Below are 19,691 nucleotides of genomic sequence, written 5' to 3' on the forward strand. Positions count from 1 at the left end.
TCCTCGTAATAAAATTTTAATCTTTTACAAATTGTGACGTATAATCTATGGTATAAATAAAAAATAATTACAATAAAAATCCACAACAATATAACAATTACTAACGCCTGATGAAACGGTAAATGTCGATTTTTCTGTAAACATGTTGTAAAAGTATGTGTGTATAAGTCATTATTATCGAGATTTCCATTAGTAGGCGTGGTTCTTGACGAAGAGTCCTTGGTCGGCGGCCTGTCCTTGGACGCTGCCGGCGACGTACTTGCCTAGAGAGGCCTCGCTGTTGGCTTTGGCGCGCTTCATCAACTCGCTCTGGCCGTTGATGACGTTCTCGTCTTTGCCGCCCCACGCCCGGAGGACGGACGCCTGGAGGGCGCGTCCGTAGCTGAAGGTCAACGCCCACGGCTTCTTCCCTTGGAACCTGCAAAACGCCAATGAAAACCGTCCCGCGCCCATTTTCTCGTCTCACCTGTTGATGGCGTCGAGATTGATGGTCGCCTCTTCTTCCGACTGTCCTCCGGAGAGGAAGGTGACTCCGGGAACCGCCGGGGGTACGGTGCGCGATAGAGCGGTGACGGTGGCTCGGGCCACGTCCTCCGGGCTGAACTTGACCGGATGGCTTTGTCCGGCCGTGACCATGTTGGGCTTGAGCAAGGTGCCCTCGAGGAAGACGTTGTGGTCGTGGAGGGCCTTGTACACGAAGGACAACACCGTCTCGGTCACCTTCTGGGCGCGCTCGAGGTCGTGGATGCCGTCTGGAAGCACTTCGGGTTCCACGATGGGCACGATACGGTTCTCCTGGCAGATCGAGGCGTAACGGGCGAGGACGTTGGCGTTTTCGAGGGCCGCTTGGTAGCTAGGGGTGTGGTCTTTGATCTTGAGCACGCACCGCCATTTTGCAAAATGGCAACCGTCCTTCTTGTACTGGGCGCAGCGTTTGCCCAAGTCGTCCAGACCTGAGCACAATTCGTTCAGAAATCGTCGAGTTTATTTTCGAGTGTGTTTATTTTGATTGTTATGAAAGTATTTTATAACTTTTTAGATTTATCCATTACGAAAGTCCCAAATAAAACAAATGTAAGTGATAACACAATCGTAACTAAAAATAAAGTAGCTATAAATATACATATTTACAGGTCTAATTTTGTTGTTTCAAAAATTATTTTTCATGTTACATAATGTTTTTTTGGGGTCAGATATGACCCCTGGAAACACTCTTCTTTAAGCCAAATTTTTTATAACATCTTTGAAACATACATAGACTTTAGCACTGTAAAAAAAAATTACTATTGACAAACTGAAATGTTTTTTGGGGTCAAACATGACCCCCACTACCGTCCAATGACGTCATAACATACTTGAAACATTTTATCGTTATGTGACTAATGAAATAATCCCTAGATCGAAGTCCCTCACCTTGAGTGGTGCACTCATCCTCCGACCCGAAGAGAGGAACGACTCCGGTGTCCACCTTGATTCCGGGGATGATGCCGCGCTGCTTCAGCAACTCCGGGAAGGGAGTCCCGTCGTCAGCCTTCTGGTAGAGGGTCTCGTGGAAGAGGATGACGCCGGAGATGTAGTCGCCGAGAGACTTGTCGGTGGTGAACAGCAACTGTCTGTACTTCCTGCGGTTCTCGTCGGTATTCTCGACACCGATGTCGGTGAGACGTTTACCCATGGTGCTGACCGACTCGTCGGCTGCCAAGATACCCTTCCCGGGGGCGACTATAGCGTTGGCGATCTTGCGGAGCTCGTCCTGTAGCGCCGGATCGGGGTAGTTGAAGTGGGTGGCCATCTTGAATATTTTTTCGCTTCTGCAAACCAAAGGTAACACTCATGACTTTCCCCCTCGTCACAATATACTTGAAGTCCAGACAAAACGTGAAACAAGGCATCGCTGACGATTCGACTTTTACGATTTTTCAAACGAAAACGGTTTCTTTTTAAATGACGCTACAAAAAATATTTTGACGTTTCCTGCGTCATCTGTCATGATGGTGACAGGATTGAGTGAGCTGGCAAAACTGTCGAATAACAGGTGTCTGGATCTGTCACGGGGAACCAAAACAAATACAAATTCAAATTAATTTACTCCAATCAATTGTTGTTGAAAAAAACCTTGATCTCAGACGTGACTTTTACACCAACCTGACAGTTAAATAATCAACCGATTGGTTTCGACCACTGTGAACAGGTTTCTGCATTGAAAGAGTAAAATGCGAAACTTCACCGTTTTTTCTTTCGCAGTGACGTCAAAAATTGTCAGAGTTTGCGACTTTAGTCCTTGTACTTATCTAATTGTTATGTAAAACAACATTCTACGGTAAGTGATGTATTTCGAGCAGAAATAAAATATAAACGTTGTACAGTTGACACAAGATCGTTACGCAGGCAAGAAATGGAAAGAAAGTGCTCTTGGGAACGTTTCGGTCCTAACATTTTCAAAAACAGTACAGTTGTGATATGTGGTGTCGTGTTCTTATTGGTTATGATGTATTTGTTAACGTATCGTGTTCATCCTGGTTGTCGTTGTTGACCTAAACTCTGGACAAGTCTTCGAAATCAATCAAAAAAAGGCCTCGGTGCATCGATAAAAAAATATCAAACTGCAAAATAATCGCACTTAAGTTGTAAAATGTGAAAATAAATTTTAATTGATGATTTAAGTTGTTACGCTATTGGGTCCGCTACAATAAAAATCAATAATCACACATTTCGCAAGTTATTTTGGGTTACAGTTACTCAATGAACACATTTGGCAATAATGTTGGATTAAAAACATGAGCAAAAAGATTTTGTAGTAATTTTTCAATTAAGGTCTCTTGTTATCTAATCTTGCACAGCTTAATTGCTCTCTACCATTTTATTTTTACTTTATTTTACATTACATAAAAAGGTAAAACATGAATAAACTGTACAGACAAGTGAGCCTTGAACAGAAACTTAATGAATAATGTCACTTGTCAGTTCAATGACATTTCTCTGCTTCCTGGCCTACCTTAACAATTTTTTCTCGATCACACTATATCACGGGCGCGAGGTTTCAAGTTCACTGACTGAAATCCGCCGCGGGCGATCCTAAATATTCGTTTTTTATCGACAAACTTTGGACTTTTGACCGCAGGGGCTCGTCCCGATAAAAACATCGTCGAAAACAACGACGAAAAAAAAACAATACGATTGATAACCAACCAAACCTAGATAAGGGGGGAGAGGTTCTTGAAAAAACACACAAACAGGATGCTCGTTACGACAGCGGTGTTGAAAAGGAAAATATGCGGGAAAAAAATATGCGAAGCGATGTCATTGACTTTGACCTCTCCGCACCGTGGAATTGGTATTTCGAACAAATGGTATTTATAGAGAAAAAGTCAAATGTTCTAAATGGTGATTACCATTCTGGCGTGCACTTTTAAAGTGGTAAACCGGTACTTTATTTCTCCCGAATATGTGATTAAAGTGAAATGTCATTGGATTTGACCTCTGGGGTGATTGCGCGAATTTTTCGAAAAATTTGTTCCAACGAAATTTTATCTGATGCCACAATTACCTCTGGCGATTTAAATCTACGACAATTCTTGTCGAAATCGAGTCTTATCAATTAGACAACAAATTAGAATTAACTAGGAAGAGAATTAGTTTTGCGATGTCCGAAATTGTATCATTGTTCGAAAATCCCAAAAGCTCGAAAACCACGACGGATGTCCCGATTATCGAGTAGCTTCCGTACAAACAAGTGAAGGTGTTAAATGGAGTACTCACGTCTGATAAGGACTAAACCTGCTGCCACTACCAAAGCCGGGGTGGAACTGATAAATTAAATTCAGACAGAGGACAACGAAGGTCGATCACAAGTCGAAGAGAACGGTAAAGTGTCCGTCGGTGATAACGTCACGACGTCGATCGGCATCTTCTTTTATCAGTCGTGGAGAAAGGAGTGTCTACGATGACGTGTGGTGATCGATGGCGAGACTTTGATCACGTCGACGCGATGGTCTTTATGTCGGGTGGACGTAGGGGTGAAATTGGTCGGCTGACGCAACGTTACAACACTAGGAGTGTGTGTTGTGTTAGTCGAGAGATGGCGCTTGTGTGGTCGGGATCTGCAGCAAAGTACCGAGTTGATTTATTACCGACAAGAATTTAACATTACGTGGCAGATGTGTAAGTTTTAATTCAAACTAAAAACAAAAAGATGTGGTAAACAATAAATCATTGTACAACAGCTAAAAAAACAAACAAACAATATTTCTGTTCATCCGATCGATTGCGCTGGGGGTGTAATGATGGTTGCATACATTTTAAAATATGTCATCACGTGAAAAACCTGACTTTTTTTGAAACTACCAAAGTTGTCAATTGAGAACTTTAGTAGTTTCAGAAAAAACCGCAAGCGACGCTACCGTTGGACCGATTTGAAATGTCAAAAATTTCAAATCAGACACGAAAGTCCATACGAATGAAGTTGGCCATGATGTAAATTATCCGTCTTGTCTCAGTTCTCTAGAGAGGGCGCCACCTAACAAACTTCCCCAGAACCAGTCAAACCTGAGTCAAACACCTTCCGAGTCACCAAATAAACAATTATTTTTCTGTGGTCGCAGTGATATTTTTTACATACTCGAAAAAATTTCTCTACACTTCGTATTCAAACTCGCATTCGTTTAAACATATACAAAATCCAATCCGGACAACTGTCACTTTTAAGGTAGTGTTAGTTTTATTAATTTTAACAAAAAAAAAATCACATCCTGCATCCTGGCATCATTTTTGTTTGTGTCCTGTCGAAATGTAATTTTTCGTACGAACGCTCTCACCCTTGTGGGCAAAATACTAATCCGAACCAATCTCATGGAAGGTTTTCAAATGACTAAGGTACCATATCACGTCTCAAGTGGTCCTCTGACCACTATACCTTCAAAAAATCGCACAACCAAATTCGTTTCGCTTCTTTCGGTACACTTTTAAACGCCCTTAAATAAAACCACGCGATTCGGCAACTTGCCCACGATTCTTTCATTGTTGTTGTTCTTAATTAATTGTGTCATAGTGATGTACGCCCCGGTGCGCCAAAAATGTTGTAAGCAAAAATGATCGATTCTTGATCTGAAACGACACAATTTCTCGGAACGCATTTGGTGTCACATATGATTGCTCATCATAAAAAAGTTATCAACATCTTTTGCATACGGCAAACATCCATGATTACACCGGCGATTAGTGTTTTGCACGGGAGCCAAATAACACTAAGCAAATGTTTGCCTTGGTCTCACTGTCTGAATTCGTTGAACAGTCAAGGTTTTCCAAATGTTGAAGCACTCCTTGGGCTGTCCAAAACTTTAAATTCGAGTGGCTGAGTGAATTTCATTACTTCATAACGCAATATCGAAAACTGTGGAGAGATCGTGTGAAAAATAAATAGACAAAATGAAAATGAAAAATGTTTTCGGCTAGTACAGTTGGTTGCAAAAAAACGGAAAACGAAAATTTTCCTAATGTAAATTTGATTTTGTCCATTTGTCAATTAACTGTCTACTTGACAATACCCATCGAATAATTTTAAAAAATGTCATTGAATTTTGACGTTAATTCTAACCTATCTCTTGTAAGAATGTTTCTCACTATGAAAAAATTGTAAAAATGTGTTTTATTCTTTTCATAGTTACTTTATAGCTATTTATGCAACGAGTTGCAAAATGAGCGTCTTTTTTGCACTAGACATGACAATTGGGCCACGAGTGTTAACGAGTGGTCCAACATATCGTGTGCAAAATAATAACCATTTTGCTACGTGTTTCATACAAGATTTTTTCTAAATTAATTACGAAAAGCACACACTTTGATTAAAATCCTGTTTAAATCTGCTATTAGTGCTATTTCAATAATTTTCCAGGATAATACTACTATCGGGGAGTTGCTTATGTTGCTTGTTTCGTAAATAATAAATAGTAGTTTATTTAATGAGTTCGTGTGTAAATTGGGTCTTTTTTCTCACAAGTGGGCCATTTCTGCATAGTTATCCTATTTTTACAACATAAAACTTGTCAATGTTAAGGAATAGTTTGTATAAGAACGTAAAAAACAGTTTTTGTTTGTGCAAAAAGAAAACAAGTGTCTCGTGCTCTCGTGTGATTGTGCACCATCCTGCTGTGTTGGACTTTATTCTGTGACGCGACCGAAATTAATTTCTCTTGGTTATTTACGCTGGATGAGTCACCAGTTGTGCACGTGATCGATAACTCAAAAATATTATTGATTCAATTGTTTTTCTTCCATTTTAAATGGAACACCTGTTGTACGTATCCATACACCTACGTTTTTGTAACCTGGCAAAGATTCTAAATTGAACACAAATACTTTATTACCTTTCCACATAAAAAAAAATGTCACGATAAGAAAAAAAAAAAACAAGTACCTACTATATCGAAATATGTATGTAGTTACAGATTATATTTTTTTCTGAATTATAACTACCTCGTTATAATTTATTATATCACAAGTTTTTCTGTGTACGTATGAAAATAATATTATCAACATCATTATTATTAACAGTATTGTTTTCCAAATTTGACAATCGCAAAAGCTTAGAGTGTTGACAACACTAAAATATATATTTTTTGAAAATGTCATTTGTGTTTTGTAGGTATTCAATAAAAATTGAAAAAGGCGCATCTGGGGGTAAAAAAAAGAATTTGTTGGTCTTTTTTTTTTAAATTCGGTTAAAATCGAAAACCGCAAAATATTTGTGAACGGTCAGAATCAACGATCCACTTGATTTTTATTAGTTATTACAGTTGTGTCAACAATTAGTCAGGATGTTGTTTGCGCGGAGATATTTGCGTAATCGGCGGTTCCTTTGGTAGCGCCACCAACTTGGAGCTTGGACACAATCCGAACGATATCAATTTTGGCAACCGAACCTGTTAATTCCCCGATCGATCGTCGATCTCGACCGTCCTTCCGGGTGGCCCATCGCGAGAATTCCACCGATCAGTACCGCGGTACCGCCGGGTCCAAAGTGTAAAGTCGAAGAGTGGCCGCAAGGAAAAGCGAACGCGGCGGCGGTGATGATGACCGACTTTAAAAAACGGACGGCGAGGACCCGGCCTGTAGGTCAGTACCGACAGGTGAGACCGCGAGTTCCGCACTTCACTCGTGGTACTGCTGCGGCGCTGGCAACTTCGTCCGTTCGTGTGGTACCCGGTGCCGGAGTGATCGTTTCGTGTGTGCCATCCAAGTACCAAAGATTAGGTGAGTGGCGATCAGTACCGGAAGATCACGTCGACTGTCGGGCGTGGTAATTAAAATTAATTAAGGCGAGTATTGTAATTTGCCCCGAGGGCGACGAAAGGGAGCGAGGTCTCCCTCGACGTGTGCGGTACCTCTCGTTCTGTCAATATGACGATTTAAATTGTCAACGTACTGACCAGCATGTGGACATTATTGGCGATTTGACCTTTAATAAGTTTCGCGTTATCAAACATTATTATGTATTTGTGGACGTAAATCATAAAAAATAATCAACATAACAGTGAGGTACTCGGAGCGAAGTACCACTGGATTTTGTCTAAGAATAATAATCAAAGTGCGTCTTTGACGATGACAATGTGGTACTCGAAACGAGAGAACACCACAACAACACAGCGGTACCAATGGATTCTGTGAAGGTAGCTCTGTGACACTGACAATGTGGTACTTGAAAGGAGACGACACCACAGCATCACAGTACCACTGGATTTTTTTCTTTTCGAAAGGATAATCAAGATGCTCCTGCGACCATGACAATGTACTACTCAAAACTAGACGGTACCATTACGGTACCACTGGATTTTTCTTTTCGAATGAATAATTTCTGCGACAATGACGATTTGGTACTGGAAACAAAACGATAGCTCTCGTGGTACCAGTAGATTTTTTTCGCTTTTTCGAAAGAATAATCAAAAGTGCCAGTTAATATCCGGGAATCAGCGAGTAACGTCATTTGTTGATTTTCTTTTAAACACTCCATTATGCTCGACGGTTATGTAAGTACATCTTCAATTCTCGGAAGGAAAAAAATGTGATTATTCACGTCGGCGTTTTTCCATAAATTGCGGGGCTTTAATTATTACAGACGTGATGCGTGGCTCGAGGGATTTTATTAGAAATGTTTCATTGATCTGAGCAAAGATGTTGAAAGTTATCCAGCTGTAAAGGTTAAGGTTGTTTTTTGAATTAAGAGAACTTTTTTCGAAAAGACGGATATCTGAATTTCAAAAAAGGAAATTTTTAATATTTTGAAATTCATCAATTCAAAAGGAACACAACAAAAATCATATTTTGACAATTTTGATTGTGTGGTTTTTCAAAAATCGTGGTTCGGTTTGAAATTTGAATAAAATTTGGAAAATATAGAAACTAGGATCTGCAAAAATGGCAGATAAAATAAAAACCTGTTTTGAGAATTTTCAATGGATTTTTTTTCAAAAATCGCTGTAGAGTTTCAACGTTGAATTTTTTTTTGAAAATACAGCAACTATGGGCTGTGCCAAAATAGCCGATGGAATTTTTGAAAAAATCTCAACAAAGCCACGACAGATCGTAACATTTTTCAAAACCTACTAGATCTTCAGAATGACTGTTTCGTGTTTAATTCGGCTCCTCCACATTTTTTTTATCAATTCAATGGATCCATTAATTTATAAAACCAATCGAAATCGGTTATTATTGCATTGCGTTAACAATTTCGCACTTAAGTGGAAACAGTGCCACAGTTTGCGTAAGAGAAGTGTCAATAAAAACCCACTGCGAAATTAACACTCCACAAGATTAATTGTGACTGGATTTCTTAAAAATCGGGTGACAACTCCTCATCGCTAAATTAATTAAATTAAATGGCTCAATTAACTTAATTAACAGTGGCAACTTACATTGAAGCAAACAGTTGACTGTCGCCACGTGGTCCATACCAGAAACAATTGAGATCGATCCACCCCGTTTAAAACGAATTTAAATTTTAAGTCTATTCAAATATATTTTTTCAGCAAATTCATACCCTACCACGTGACTTTAGGGTGGGTCACCCTGTATACAAGACGGTTAATTGAAAAAAAAAAGATTTTCTATTTTTCAAAATGTTCGCATTTTACAACGCACGTGATTACATTTTTAATTCCATAAAGAATAAACTAGTCCTGAAGATGATTATCAGATCATGTGATATTTTTTTTTCATGACCATAATAATAATAATAATAACCTTAACAATAACTAATGATTTATATTTTAGTTTTCAAGTTCAAACATGCTAGTCACAGGTCCATTAAAATGTGACTCGTTAGAATTAGTTTTGTAACCTCCAAAAAAAAACAATTGACAATGTGGTGGACAAGGGAAATAAGTCTGGCGCATTATTCTAACCGTCGAAAAAAATTTTCTTTGAATATTTGCACCTTCTAGTAGGAGAAGTAGTTTTGGTGTAAAAAGTAGATAAGATTAATAAAACCGGGAACGTAAGAGAGCTAATAACAAACAGGTAGTAAAAGTGAGAATGAAATTTGGCAAAGTGTTGATGCTAACAAGTGGGAATGGTTGACGTGGTGAAGAGTGTGATTTTAAAAAGCACAAACCATTTTCAAAAATGGTCAAAATTTCGATATTTTTCAAATATGGAAATGCTACACAATTTTAATTTTACTTCGGAGTGGTAAAACTTGCATTTTGAAAATTCGAGTTGAGAAATTTTGGGAGTAAAACTCACGTACGGTACGGCTCCGGGGGCCATCCCGGACTGCCTGGCCTGGAGGCCGGCCTTGGCAGCCGCCAGCTTGGCCTGGCACCTCTCGATCTTGGCGATCCTCTCCTCGGGGGACTCCTCCATGTCGACACTCGAATTTTGACAAGCGACGAATTTTCCACTGTGACAGCGCGTCCAGCGGAAAACCGCCAACCGCGACCCGCCGCCCTAATTGCGCGCTAATGTCGTCGCCAATCCGGAGCTGATGACGGTGCAAGAACCGTCCGGCTCGTCGTTTCCGCTTGGGCGCAACAAAAGCGTAAAAATTAGTTTCGGAAAAGTATTAAAATTTGTCCGTGCGATTTTCGTGTGCGCGACCGTGAAATTGCACAACAACCGCGTGAAAAAGCGCTTTGGTCGTTACCTCGGCCTTCGATCGGGAGTTGTCCTGCTCCTGCAGCAGGTACCAGGCGTGGTAGATCTTGAGGACGCGGTCTTGGGGCTCGACGCTGAAGTCCCCCAGGCAGAAGATGCGGAAGGCGTCTTCGCCGTAGCGACCGATGCCGAACAGCTCCCGCACGCTGCGCCAGGGCTTGTGGACGTAGTCGTGGCTCATGCGCCACATCTGGAGGGCGCGCTTCTTCAGGCCTAGCTCGGCGAAGTAGGGGTCCAGGTCCTCGGGGCGCTTCGCCAGGACGCTCCGGGGGTCGGAGTGGTCCTCGAGGAACTTGTCGAGCAGAGGTTTCGCTTTGAAGGCTTTCGTTTTGTTGAGGAAGATTGTCGCGACGAGGATGCCCCAGGGGTTGTCGAGGATCGATTCTTCCACCAGGTCGTGAGGGGAGCGCGGGGCTACCCACCTTGGCTTTTTGTTTTTGGCGGCCTGCCGCAAGAAGGCGCTGTTTACTCCGGTTATGATGACGTCGTTGTGGTTTTGGTAGCATTTGTGGCACACGCCCGAGACCAGTTGGACGTTTTCGTCGAAATATCGGCTCAATTTGATCGATTTGCCCATTTTAGTCTGAAAAAAAAAATTTGATAGGAAACAATTTGAAACGGAAGAAATTTCAAAAATTCTACACTTTTCCAAGGTTAAAATTTTAACCTCATTGGTTGGACCAGGCTGATATTAAAAACAAAACCCCAGATTCTGTTCATAGAATCACTAAGAAATCTACGATCTACGTTCTTCAGTTAAAACCTTTCGACTTGCCTCTTATTGATATTTTGATATTAGGCCATTCACGATCTTTTTGGGACCGAGTTGGCTATGACCACCTTGTGTTTTTGTTGGCAATACCTCGGTGATAACTAAATTCCCTAAAGGAAACTGACGCTTTTTGTGTTAGGTTAGGTTGTTTTCAGTTTAAGGTTATATCTTCTGAATAGGTACATTGTTGCCGGATTTCTTAAATCTGGTCTGTGCTTTTTAAATTGGAAGTATTATAGATAGCGTCGTTGAATGGAAATTTTTTGTCGTATCAAAATTATTTTGACAGTTGCATTCGTTGCATCACTGAATCAGTTAGTCCAACATGAAAAGAAAAAATCATAGCCAACTCGGTCCCAAAAAGATCGTAATTGCCTAATAGATTTCTGAACGTGTACACTTGGCTCAAGTTTAAATGTCAAGTGCATATGTTAAAAATGGACGAAAAACTTGTTTGTCAAAGTTGTTAAAATAAAGAAAAGTACAAATACAAAAAAGTTATCAAATTTTATCCTTTACAACTTTCATTTGAACATTTTTCCCATATAATGAACGATCGTACAGTTATTCTGTGAAAACATGTTTTTTGCACCTTTCATTCAAGATGGCGGCTCGCGCTCACCGCTGTCAAGGTCGAAACTATTTTTCATCAGGGTCACTACTCAAACAACATATTTCAAAATTATCACTACCCCATCTTTTTTAAGGTAAAAAATCCCCTACTGACTGGACTATACCTACACAAATCATATTTTTTTTAAATACACCACTAGCTATCAAAATGCGTTGAAAAGAACCTTTTCGAGAAAAGCTTGTGGAGTGTTTTCATAACGCAGTGACACTGTTCAAGCGTGTTAGAATGCTGTGACGTTAGGAAGTGAGTCGAGTGTACAAAGCTGCTATTAATGAATAATTTAGGTGGATTATTCGGATAATGAAAGCTTTGCGTTGTAACAGTATTTTAATTGTCTTTATGGTCCACTTGCTTTAGAGAAATGACAGTTTTTCGATTATTTTTAAGTTCAGATATAATTGCTATTTATGATTTATTTTTTCCATTTGTCCTATTCGTTAACTATTTTTTATTTTTAACTTTCTCGTACTGGTGGAAGTGACAGATTCGGGAAAAAATTATTTTTTTAAACTAACTGTTAACAGAATCCCAAATTTTTATTTTGCTTCCAAAAATCTGATTTTTTAAAATTATCAGAAGATTCCCACTTAATTCCACTTATACACATTTTGTGAACATTGTAATACAGGTGTCAAGGTGGTAACATGTGTTCAAAAAAACCTTGCGATCAAGTGATCTGCATGTGATGGAGCTGTCAAACCACAGATGTCAACGTCACTCGTTAAGCAAACAAACAAAGAACTGGGACTTCTTGTGCTTGGAAAAGAGGAAAAAACCACGACCTACTTGACCACACACTTTTTGAACGCTCGTTACCTTCATATGGTATCAAATAAGATGTTAATTTTCTAGTCGTAGAAGAACTTGAGTACAGATTGACATTAGACTGATCATTTTATTCAATAAAATCTTCACCTCATGCTCCACATCCAAAAATTATTTTTCTTTTTGCACTGGAAGTCTAGAATTATTTGATGACCGATGTGCACTTAAATAACAAACATTATTTTTCTTGAATCATTTTTTCTACATTCAATATCATCTAATATCACTACGCATTAAGCATTTTCTCATATTTAAACATCGTTAAAAAATTCCATTTTATTACATGTCCATGAATAACAATTATCAAGTGTAAAATCAATATAGCACGTTTGTACAAACGCTAAATATTTTGAGCAGAAGATTACTTCCTCGGGAACTCTTCCTATACCTGCAATAATCTTTATTTTACTTTAGTTTATCACAATACAAAAAACAAAATTGGAACAAGATAAAAACAAATATGGTCGCATTCATAAGTACGGTCATTTTTATTTTATTTTTCTACGATCGTGCAAAAAGTGAGTCTTCATTGCATTGTTTTTAGTGGAAAAAGTGCCTCTTAATTGCACTAGTGCAATAAAGTCTTTATTGCACGCATCTGTCAACAGTCTGTCTACGATCGTGCAAAAAGTGAGTGTTTATTGCATTCTTCACACATGACGCACAGGACTGAACTGTTGTTTATCGTTGTTTTTTTCTCGTTTTTTTTGTTCGATCGTAGACAAATTTTTTTTGCAACACGTGCTAAAAGTGTAATTGCACTTGACGTATTGTCCCACTCGCCTGCGGCTCTTGGGACAATTTTCACGTCGCGTGCAATAATCATTCACTTTTTGCACTTGTTGCATAAGTAACTATTTTACTTACTCGTAGTTTGCAATGGCGTGGAACCAGAACATGCGGCATCATAGAGTAATGTAAAGTATTCAAAGTTCATAAATAAATAAATAAATAAATAAATTGCTTGAAAACTGTGGTTAAGGATCAGCATAATTTTATTTTGTTGATATAAAAAAAATGTTTTTAATAATTCTTTCTCTGTCCCTCAGCGTTCGTCACATCCTCCCCCAGTTCGTCATCTCGCTTCGCACTTTCCGACTACCGTTGTATCGGAAACGCGTTCCTAACCGCAAATTAAATTCAATAATTCTCGAGGAAATGACGAACACGCTAATGACAGCTTCGCATCGTCCAATCAGTTCAGGTTGTATTTTTTCTAGAGTGAAAATGGATCAGTCGACTCAAGTTGATTTTCCGATCGTGGTCCGGAAAATGCGAAGACACAACACTTCGGCGGACCTGTTCGTGGCCACGAGCAGAGGACACACCAACTCATGGGTGAGTTACCGTGCACCCCACGACCAATCGACAGTCACCGATACCGGAAGCGCGCGTTGACGTCACACTTAGCATTGACCGGAACAATGGACATTTGGGGGTCCGGAGTTTTCCAGAGTTGTGGTTCTTCGCGGGCGTGCTTGACATTTGTCGATAAAATGCTATTGTTGAGGATTGGAATAGAAGTGAAAGTCCAGGAAGCGGAGCGAGGGTAGACCAGCCTTGCGAGCTCTTCCATACGTGGGATAAACTCGCCGCCTCCGGATATTTCGTTGTAGATATTTAAAAAATTGTTAAATAGTGTTGGGTTCAACGCATCGAAAAGAAAAGAATTCGAATTTCGAAATCGACGATGAGATGAACAACTTGGGCAAAAACCTTGACGCGCATCATTAATCAAACTACGCAAACATGACCGCGTACAAATCAGCCTCCAACAAAAGTATACTGAGTGACAAAGAAAACCTGTTTGCTTCCTTCGAGGCACGCCGATAAAATCTACTGGAAATAATTGGGGCTGAGTCAGCAACTTTTCAAAATACCTAGAAAATGCGAAATTTTATTAAACATTTTTTGTTTCTATCTCTTTTTCCTCCCAAGAATTAATCTTAAAAAAAAAGAATCGAGAATTTAACTGGTCTTTGTTGAATATAACCCAACTTTTGACTCGATATGCCATTTACCTGCTTTTTTGATGTCACAAGAAAAACTTCAAAGTGATTTTTGATAATTGTCTTTTATTCACTAATGATTGGTTTACATCATTTTTTTAAGAAATGTCTAAAAAATGTTAGCCAAGATTCCGTATCCGGAATAGTACGTAGAAAAATGTACAGCTGCGGACACAGAATTTTAGACGTCAATGTAAGCCACGCTTTATTGTCATTGTCATTATGATTGACGTTTGAAGAAACTATGTGACATTTGAAAGTTTATTTTTGGCATGTCAGTATGATAAAAATTACAAAAAGTGAGGTTAGTTGCACCTAAAGCCAGTTTTACATTTTTATGTCAATTGAATGACAATCGTCCAAGATTCCGTGTCCCCAATAGTACAGTCGCGAGCAATAAATTTTAGTCGTCAATGTCATTCTTTGACGCAACCGAAAATGCTCCATTGTAAATGTCATAACTTATCATCATGTTGGATGACAATAATAATTGTCTTTTTTTTCTAATTTTTTTGACACTTTGTTAACATGGGTATAATCAGGTAGGGAAATCTTTTTCATTTGTACAATCTAACCAAATTTTGAAATGACATTGACGACCAAAATTTATTGCTCGCGACTGTACAATCACAATGATGAGCTTTGATTAGTTTAATTAAAAAGTAAAGTTCGCAGAATGGTTCTTTCGAATATCAAAGAAGTCGTTTTCGATGATTCACTATTACAGGAGCAACAACTGAATTAATTATTAATTAAGTATTAACAACATTAATACCGTGCCATGAAAAATAAAAGGAATTAGAGCAGGCCATGGTTAACATCCTACAGTTGGCAATTCTGATTTTTGATATGTCATTTAAATGTCACCTGCCATCGGCAATTTTGTTGACAATTGCTCAAAAGGTTATGTTTGTAATCAATGTAATAAGTGAAAGAAATAAAAAAAATTCAAATTGACAGAAGCATAAAATAACCACAAAGTAACCAACAATAAATAAACGTGTAGATTTTTTTGTTTTTTTCTGTTTCTGTCGTTTCAACAGAGTGAAAGCGAGGAAGGAAATCGTGACGTAACCTCAAAAGGGTAAAAATTGGACTATAGTGATAAAAAAAAACATTGCGTTTTGTACTAAAATACACTGGTTGTCAATGTGACATAAATGATATTCAATTGTAAAGCAAGCTTTAGGATGGTTAACCTTATTTTTTACTGTTGTCAAAATTATTTAAATCTGTCAGTGTCATACGAGGGGGGTAAATCCCAGCTGCGGAGACAGGGTTTAAAAGAATAATTTGAAATTGTCATGTATATTGACATTAATACTTGATTTACATTTGAAGTGTCAAAAAGCGTACGCTCTACAAAAGTGTGGAAATCGAAAATATTTTCCTCTCCAAAAGCAGAAACATCAGAAATTGTCGAGATTTACTTTTTGAATGTTGAAGACTGTTGTTGACAATACCTTTACATTTGTGCATTTATCCCAAAGCATGTTGTTCCTTCTTTCAAAAATTGGCCATTTAATATGCGAAGATAATTTTTTTTCAAAGTTATGAAAAATATTTATCAGAAGTTTTTCGAGTTGCGAGATTTTTTCCTCATTGATTCATTAACAGGAATTTAACCTCGTCAAAGTCTTTTTTAATGCGGCAGGGTGAGAGTCAGCGTTTTCTTACCTGCACGATATTTTTTTTTTCTTTTACTGTGAAAAAAGATTGAATATTCTATACGATTCAACTGCGTTCACAAATAGTTTTTTATGTAACAAGTGAGTAAAATAATACTTTTTTTTACAAGAAGAAAAATTTACCGCACGAGTGAGGCGAGTGCGCAAATCCGCCGAGCAAAAAAAAAAGATACTTTACTAACGAGTTGCATACAATTTTTTTTTGCGCTCGTAAGTTTTAATTATTATTATTGTTCGGCACTGTCAGAATTTGAGAATTTTCTCCTGTGTGAACTCGTGGACCTTCAAAACCCTCATTTCACTCGCGTTTTAAACTGGCCCACACATGCCATAAAAAGCTCAATTTACACACGAACTCGTTGATAATATACTAATTATGAAAGAAACATTTTATAATTGGGTTAAAAAATGACACGTTATGGCACTTTTTTAACGCTTCTGGACAGATTCAACAATCACATATTTTATGAACGCAAATGAATGAAAAATCTTGCACTTTTTATGACGGACGTGAAAAAAAATATTGCTGTAGACAGTACAGTTCGAGCCACGAAATTTCGCCATCACTGTCAATATACTGTCAAAGAATGTAAAATAGGCTTTACATTATTAACCTCAATTTTACCGTTTGCGACGATTTTGATTGACATCCGATTGACGTGAACAGAAAATAAATTTCAAAATTTGACTTTTAAAATACATCGCAATTTTTTGAATTGACAGAAAAATGATGCCCGAAATTCCGTGTCCCTAACTGTACGCGGTGCATATTTTTTATTTTGAAAGTGGGTAAACTAGCGTGTAATGAATAACTGCCCACTATTAGAATAAAAAATGGTAGAGAAACATAAATGAATAAGTGGAGACTCAAGTAACAACACTTAATTTGAATAAACGTGATTATTTTTAATTATGCTCGGTAGGTATAATAGAATTAGTACATACCTAAAACATTAATAACTCAGAACAATAAACGTGAAAAACGACAAACAACGTCCAGAATATAATACAATAATTATTAGTAACGAAATTATACAGAATTAGAAGTAATCATCTGAAAACAACTGTTCGAAGAATGTTAATAACAATATTGTTTCTTTTAAATCTGCAAAAACGAGTTGATCCACAGTTTATTTGGAACGGATCAGGCCAAAGCGTGATCTGAAGGTATTGTTTGCAGCTCGACCCGCAGCCGGATGTCAAAAACGTCAACTGTCACAACACCAACAATTCCATCTAACAAAAACATCTCTGTTTACACGTTCGCAGGATTTAAGTATTTATGTGGTCACAACCCGACACTTGACATTGAATAGGCGATTTAAATCAAATAAATTTCTTGCTACTGGTCCGCGCAAAAAACGTATTTACTTTTTGTCAACAAACAAAATGGCCGAATCGTTCAAGGCCCGAAAAAACAGCCAAACTGCGTGAGATTTATCGGTGCAAACGAAAAACGTTAAGCAATCGCGATTGCAGAACCACCTGAAGCCGGTGATGTCCCGCCCAAAGAGCCTCAACTTCGCCCCGGAGCCTCCCGGTAACCGCACCAAGATCTACTACTGTTCCGACAGCCCCCTGTCCAGGCTGCCGCTCCCCGTGAGCGACCTCCACTCGGGCTCCATATCCCGCGAGAGGACGCCGCCCTTCTCGTGCAGCTCCAGCGTGGCCTCGACGGCGACCTACAAGAACCAGAAGGCGGAGTCGACGGCGGAGACGTGCTGCCAGTGCGCGGCGTACAAGAACAGGCGGCGGATATCGGCGAACAGCACCGAGGGTCTGTCGTGGCGCCGCCTCCACATGTCCAGGGCGAAGTTGAAGGCGACCGCCACCACGAGCGAGCTCCTGTCGGGCTTCGCCATGGTCGCCATGGTGGAGCTGCAGATAAACGAACCGACCAGCGTCCCGGAATGGTTGTTCGTGATGTTCGCCGTCTGCACCACGGTCCTGGTCGCCGTCCATATCTTCGCCTTGATGATTTCCACTTACATCCTCCCGAACATCGACGCCATCGCCAAGCTGGAGGTGTGCGAGATGGTGGCGGAGAGTCCGCACGAGAGGATGAGGGGCTTCATAGAGCTGGCGTGGGCGTTCTCGACGATACTAGGTGAGGAACGTGGGCGCTGTCGCGCGACGACTTAACATCTCTCCTTCAAGGTCTCTTTTTGTTCCTGGTCGAGGTGGCCATCCTCTGCTGGGTCAAGTTCTGGGACTACTCCTTCACGGCGGCGACGGCCGCCACCGTCATCGTCATTCCAGTATTGATAACTTTCGTCCTGTTCGCCGTACATTTCTACCATTCTCTAGTTGTGTACAAATGTAATACCTCGATAAACGACATGGAAAAACTAGAAGACATGAAAAAACACTTAGACGAAGTCACCAATCCCGTCTGACAACCGACAAATTAATGTTCTTATCAGTATTGTGTTAAACGATTATTTAATAAACTAGAAAAACAATCTGCTCCTGGAGGGTCTAACGGGACCTTGTCTTCTTTGTATGTTCATTATCTCATGTTTGAGGCACTCTTCTTCTTTCCTCACCCTCTCCAGTTCTTCGTCGATCCTCCTCAACTCGGCGTTCTCGCGCACTTTCTTCCGCACGTTCTTCATCTTCACGTCCTCGTCGATCGTCTTCCTCCACTCGACTTTCCGCTTCTCTTCTTCTCGCTTCAGCTCCGCCATCTCCTTGCTGTACTCCTCCGCCTTCTTCACCATCTCTTGGCGTTCTCTCATCACCTCGATCTGTCGCTGCTTGTTCTTCTCCAGATTCGCGTCGATCTGTTTTTTGATCGTGTCCAAGACGTCTTTTATCAGTTGGGTCCGCGCCGCCTGTTCCTCTTTCCAACACTGGTTCTGTTGCTCGAACTGGAATTTGGCTTCGGAATCGAACAAAAAGTCCAGGTGCTTTTGCCGATTCTTCTCTAACCTCTTCTGGTCTTCGTTCAACACCAAAAACTGCGAGATCGCTTCTTTCACCTCCTTCTTCTTCGCCTCGTCTTCTATTCTCTCGGCGATCTCCAGTTCTTTCAGTTTCACGATCAATTCCCTCTCCTGGTCCAAATTCGCTTGGATATTTTCCGCTTTCTTCTTCAATCTCAATTTGTACTGTTTTATGTTGTACAAAGCGCACTCTTTCTCGAGTCTCTTCTTTTCATCTGCTATCCTCTTCATTTCGATACCGTCCAATTCGACTCTCTTCTTGCTTTCTTCTTCTTCCTTACGTCTCAACTCATCACTAATCTCTGTCTTGAGTTTCAACTCTTCCATCTGCTTCTCCAGTCCCGCTTTCAACTCTTCTCTCTTGACTCGCAATTGCTTCTGTTGTTCTTCATACTTCACCTCTTCTTCTCGCACCATCTTCTCTCTCTCCTTCAACATTTTTCGACACTCTTCCTCTTCTCGTTCCTTCTGCATTCTGTTCTCTATTTGTTGATCCAACCAAGACAACTTCAAATCCCTACTCTTCTGCATTCTCTCGTAGTGCTTCAAAACCGGATTGCCGCTCCTCCACTGATGGTACAACTTCAACTCCGCCTCGTGCCTCCTCCTCTCGTCCTCCTCCAGTTTCAAACCTTCAATCATGAAAATTATTTACTCCCCCATTACTCCCCT

General features: G+C 39.8%; 4 protein-coding genes across 11 annotated transcripts in view; 1 reads left to right on the top strand and 3 right to left on the bottom strand.

Moving 5' to 3' along the window:
* Positions 1 to 9,881, bottom strand: Ald1 (fructose-bisphosphate aldolase). Of its 3 annotated transcripts, none has more exons than XM_069045178.1 (4): positions 9,740 to 9,881; positions 1,414 to 1,811; positions 467 to 953; positions 1 to 418 (listed from the first exon to the last, which is right to left on the bottom strand). In XM_069045178.1, the coding sequence occupies exons 1-4, from the start codon at positions 9,853 to 9,855 to the stop codon at positions 190 to 192; spliced, it is 1,230 nt and encodes a 409-aa protein (XP_068901279.1). In that variant the 5' UTR covers positions 9,856 to 9,881; the 3' UTR covers positions 1 to 189. The 3 variants fall into 3 exon arrangements, with proteins under 3 accessions (XP_068901279.1, XP_068901280.1, XP_068901281.1); XM_069045179.1 differs by lacking the exon at positions 9,740 to 9,881 and adding an exon at positions 3,760 to 3,908; XM_069045180.1 differs by lacking the exon at positions 9,740 to 9,881 and adding an exon at positions 2,996 to 3,149.
* The window catches only part of LOC138128948 (methyl-CpG-binding domain protein 4-like), a 41,461-nt gene continuing 25,529 nt past the window's right edge, over positions 3,760 to 19,691 (bottom strand). The window contains exons 2-3 of the mRNA XM_069045190.1: positions 10,136 to 10,729; positions 3,760 to 4,100 (exon numbers count right to left, since the gene is read on the bottom strand). Of these exons, the coding sequence (XP_068901291.1) occupies positions 4,068 to 4,100; positions 10,136 to 10,723 (621 nt within the window). The 5' untranslated portion in view covers positions 10,724 to 10,729 and the 3' untranslated portion in view covers positions 3,760 to 4,067. The remainder of the gene's footprint in view (positions 4,101 to 10,135; positions 10,730 to 19,691) is intronic.
* LOC138128945 (calcium release-activated calcium channel protein 1-like) lies at positions 4,025 to 18,540 on the top strand. Of its 4 annotated transcripts, none has more exons than XM_069045183.1 (4): positions 4,025 to 4,161; positions 13,598 to 13,715; positions 17,554 to 18,181; positions 18,232 to 18,540. In XM_069045183.1, exons 2-4 carry the CDS (start codon positions 13,605 to 13,607, stop codon positions 18,468 to 18,470), a joined length of 978 nt encoding a protein of 325 aa, XP_068901284.1. In that variant the 5' UTR covers positions 4,025 to 4,161; positions 13,598 to 13,604; the 3' UTR covers positions 18,471 to 18,540. The 4 variants fall into 4 exon arrangements, with proteins under 4 accessions (XP_068901284.1, XP_068901285.1, XP_068901283.1 ...); XM_069045184.1 differs by lacking the exon at positions 4,025 to 4,161 and adding an exon at positions 4,391 to 4,705; XM_069045182.1 differs by lacking the exon at positions 4,025 to 4,161 and adding an exon at positions 6,926 to 7,248.
* Positions 14,340 to 19,691, bottom strand: part of LOC138128942 (trichoplein keratin filament-binding protein-like) — a 19,470-nt gene continuing 14,118 nt past the window's right edge. For all 3 annotated transcript variants that reach the window (XM_069045177.1, XM_069045175.1, XM_069045174.1), the window contains one exon: positions 14,340 to 19,651. In XM_069045177.1, coding sequence (XP_068901278.1) covers positions 18,525 to 19,651 — 1,127 coding nt within the window. In that variant the 3' untranslated portion in view covers positions 14,340 to 18,524. The remainder of the gene's footprint in view (positions 19,652 to 19,691) is intronic.

Source organism: Tenebrio molitor, chromosome 4, assembly GCF_963966145.1.
Source record: "Tenebrio molitor chromosome 4, icTenMoli1.1, whole genome shotgun sequence".
In the NCBI taxonomy this organism is placed as follows: Eukaryota; Metazoa; Arthropoda; class Insecta; order Coleoptera; family Tenebrionidae; genus Tenebrio; species Tenebrio molitor.

Bases quoted from the DNA above. Each gene is read 5' to 3' on its own strand.
- Ald1 (XM_069045178.1), bottom strand. From the start codon at position 9,855: ATGGAGGAGTCCCCCGAGGAGAGGATCGCCAAGATCGAGAGGTGCCAG. The intron at 1,812-9,739 runs GTACGTGAGTTT...TTTGGTTTGCAG, and splicing joins ATGGCCCCCGGAGCCGTACC to AAGCGAAAAAATATTCAAGA. The intron at 419-466 runs GTGAGACGAGAA...GGCGTTTTGCAG, and splicing joins AATCTCGACGCCATCAACAG to GTTCCAAGGGAAGAAGCCGT.
- LOC138128945 (XM_069045181.1), top strand. From the start codon at position 7,858: ATGACGATTTGGTACTGGAAACAAAACGATAGCTCTCGTGGTACCAGT. The intron at 8,022-13,597 runs GTAAGTACATCT...TATTTTTTCTAG, and splicing joins CCATTATGCTCGACGGTTAT to AGTGAAAATGGATCAGTCGA. The intron at 13,716-17,553 runs GTGAGTTACCGT...TCGCGATTGCAG, and splicing joins GAGGACACACCAACTCATGG to AACCACCTGAAGCCGGTGAT.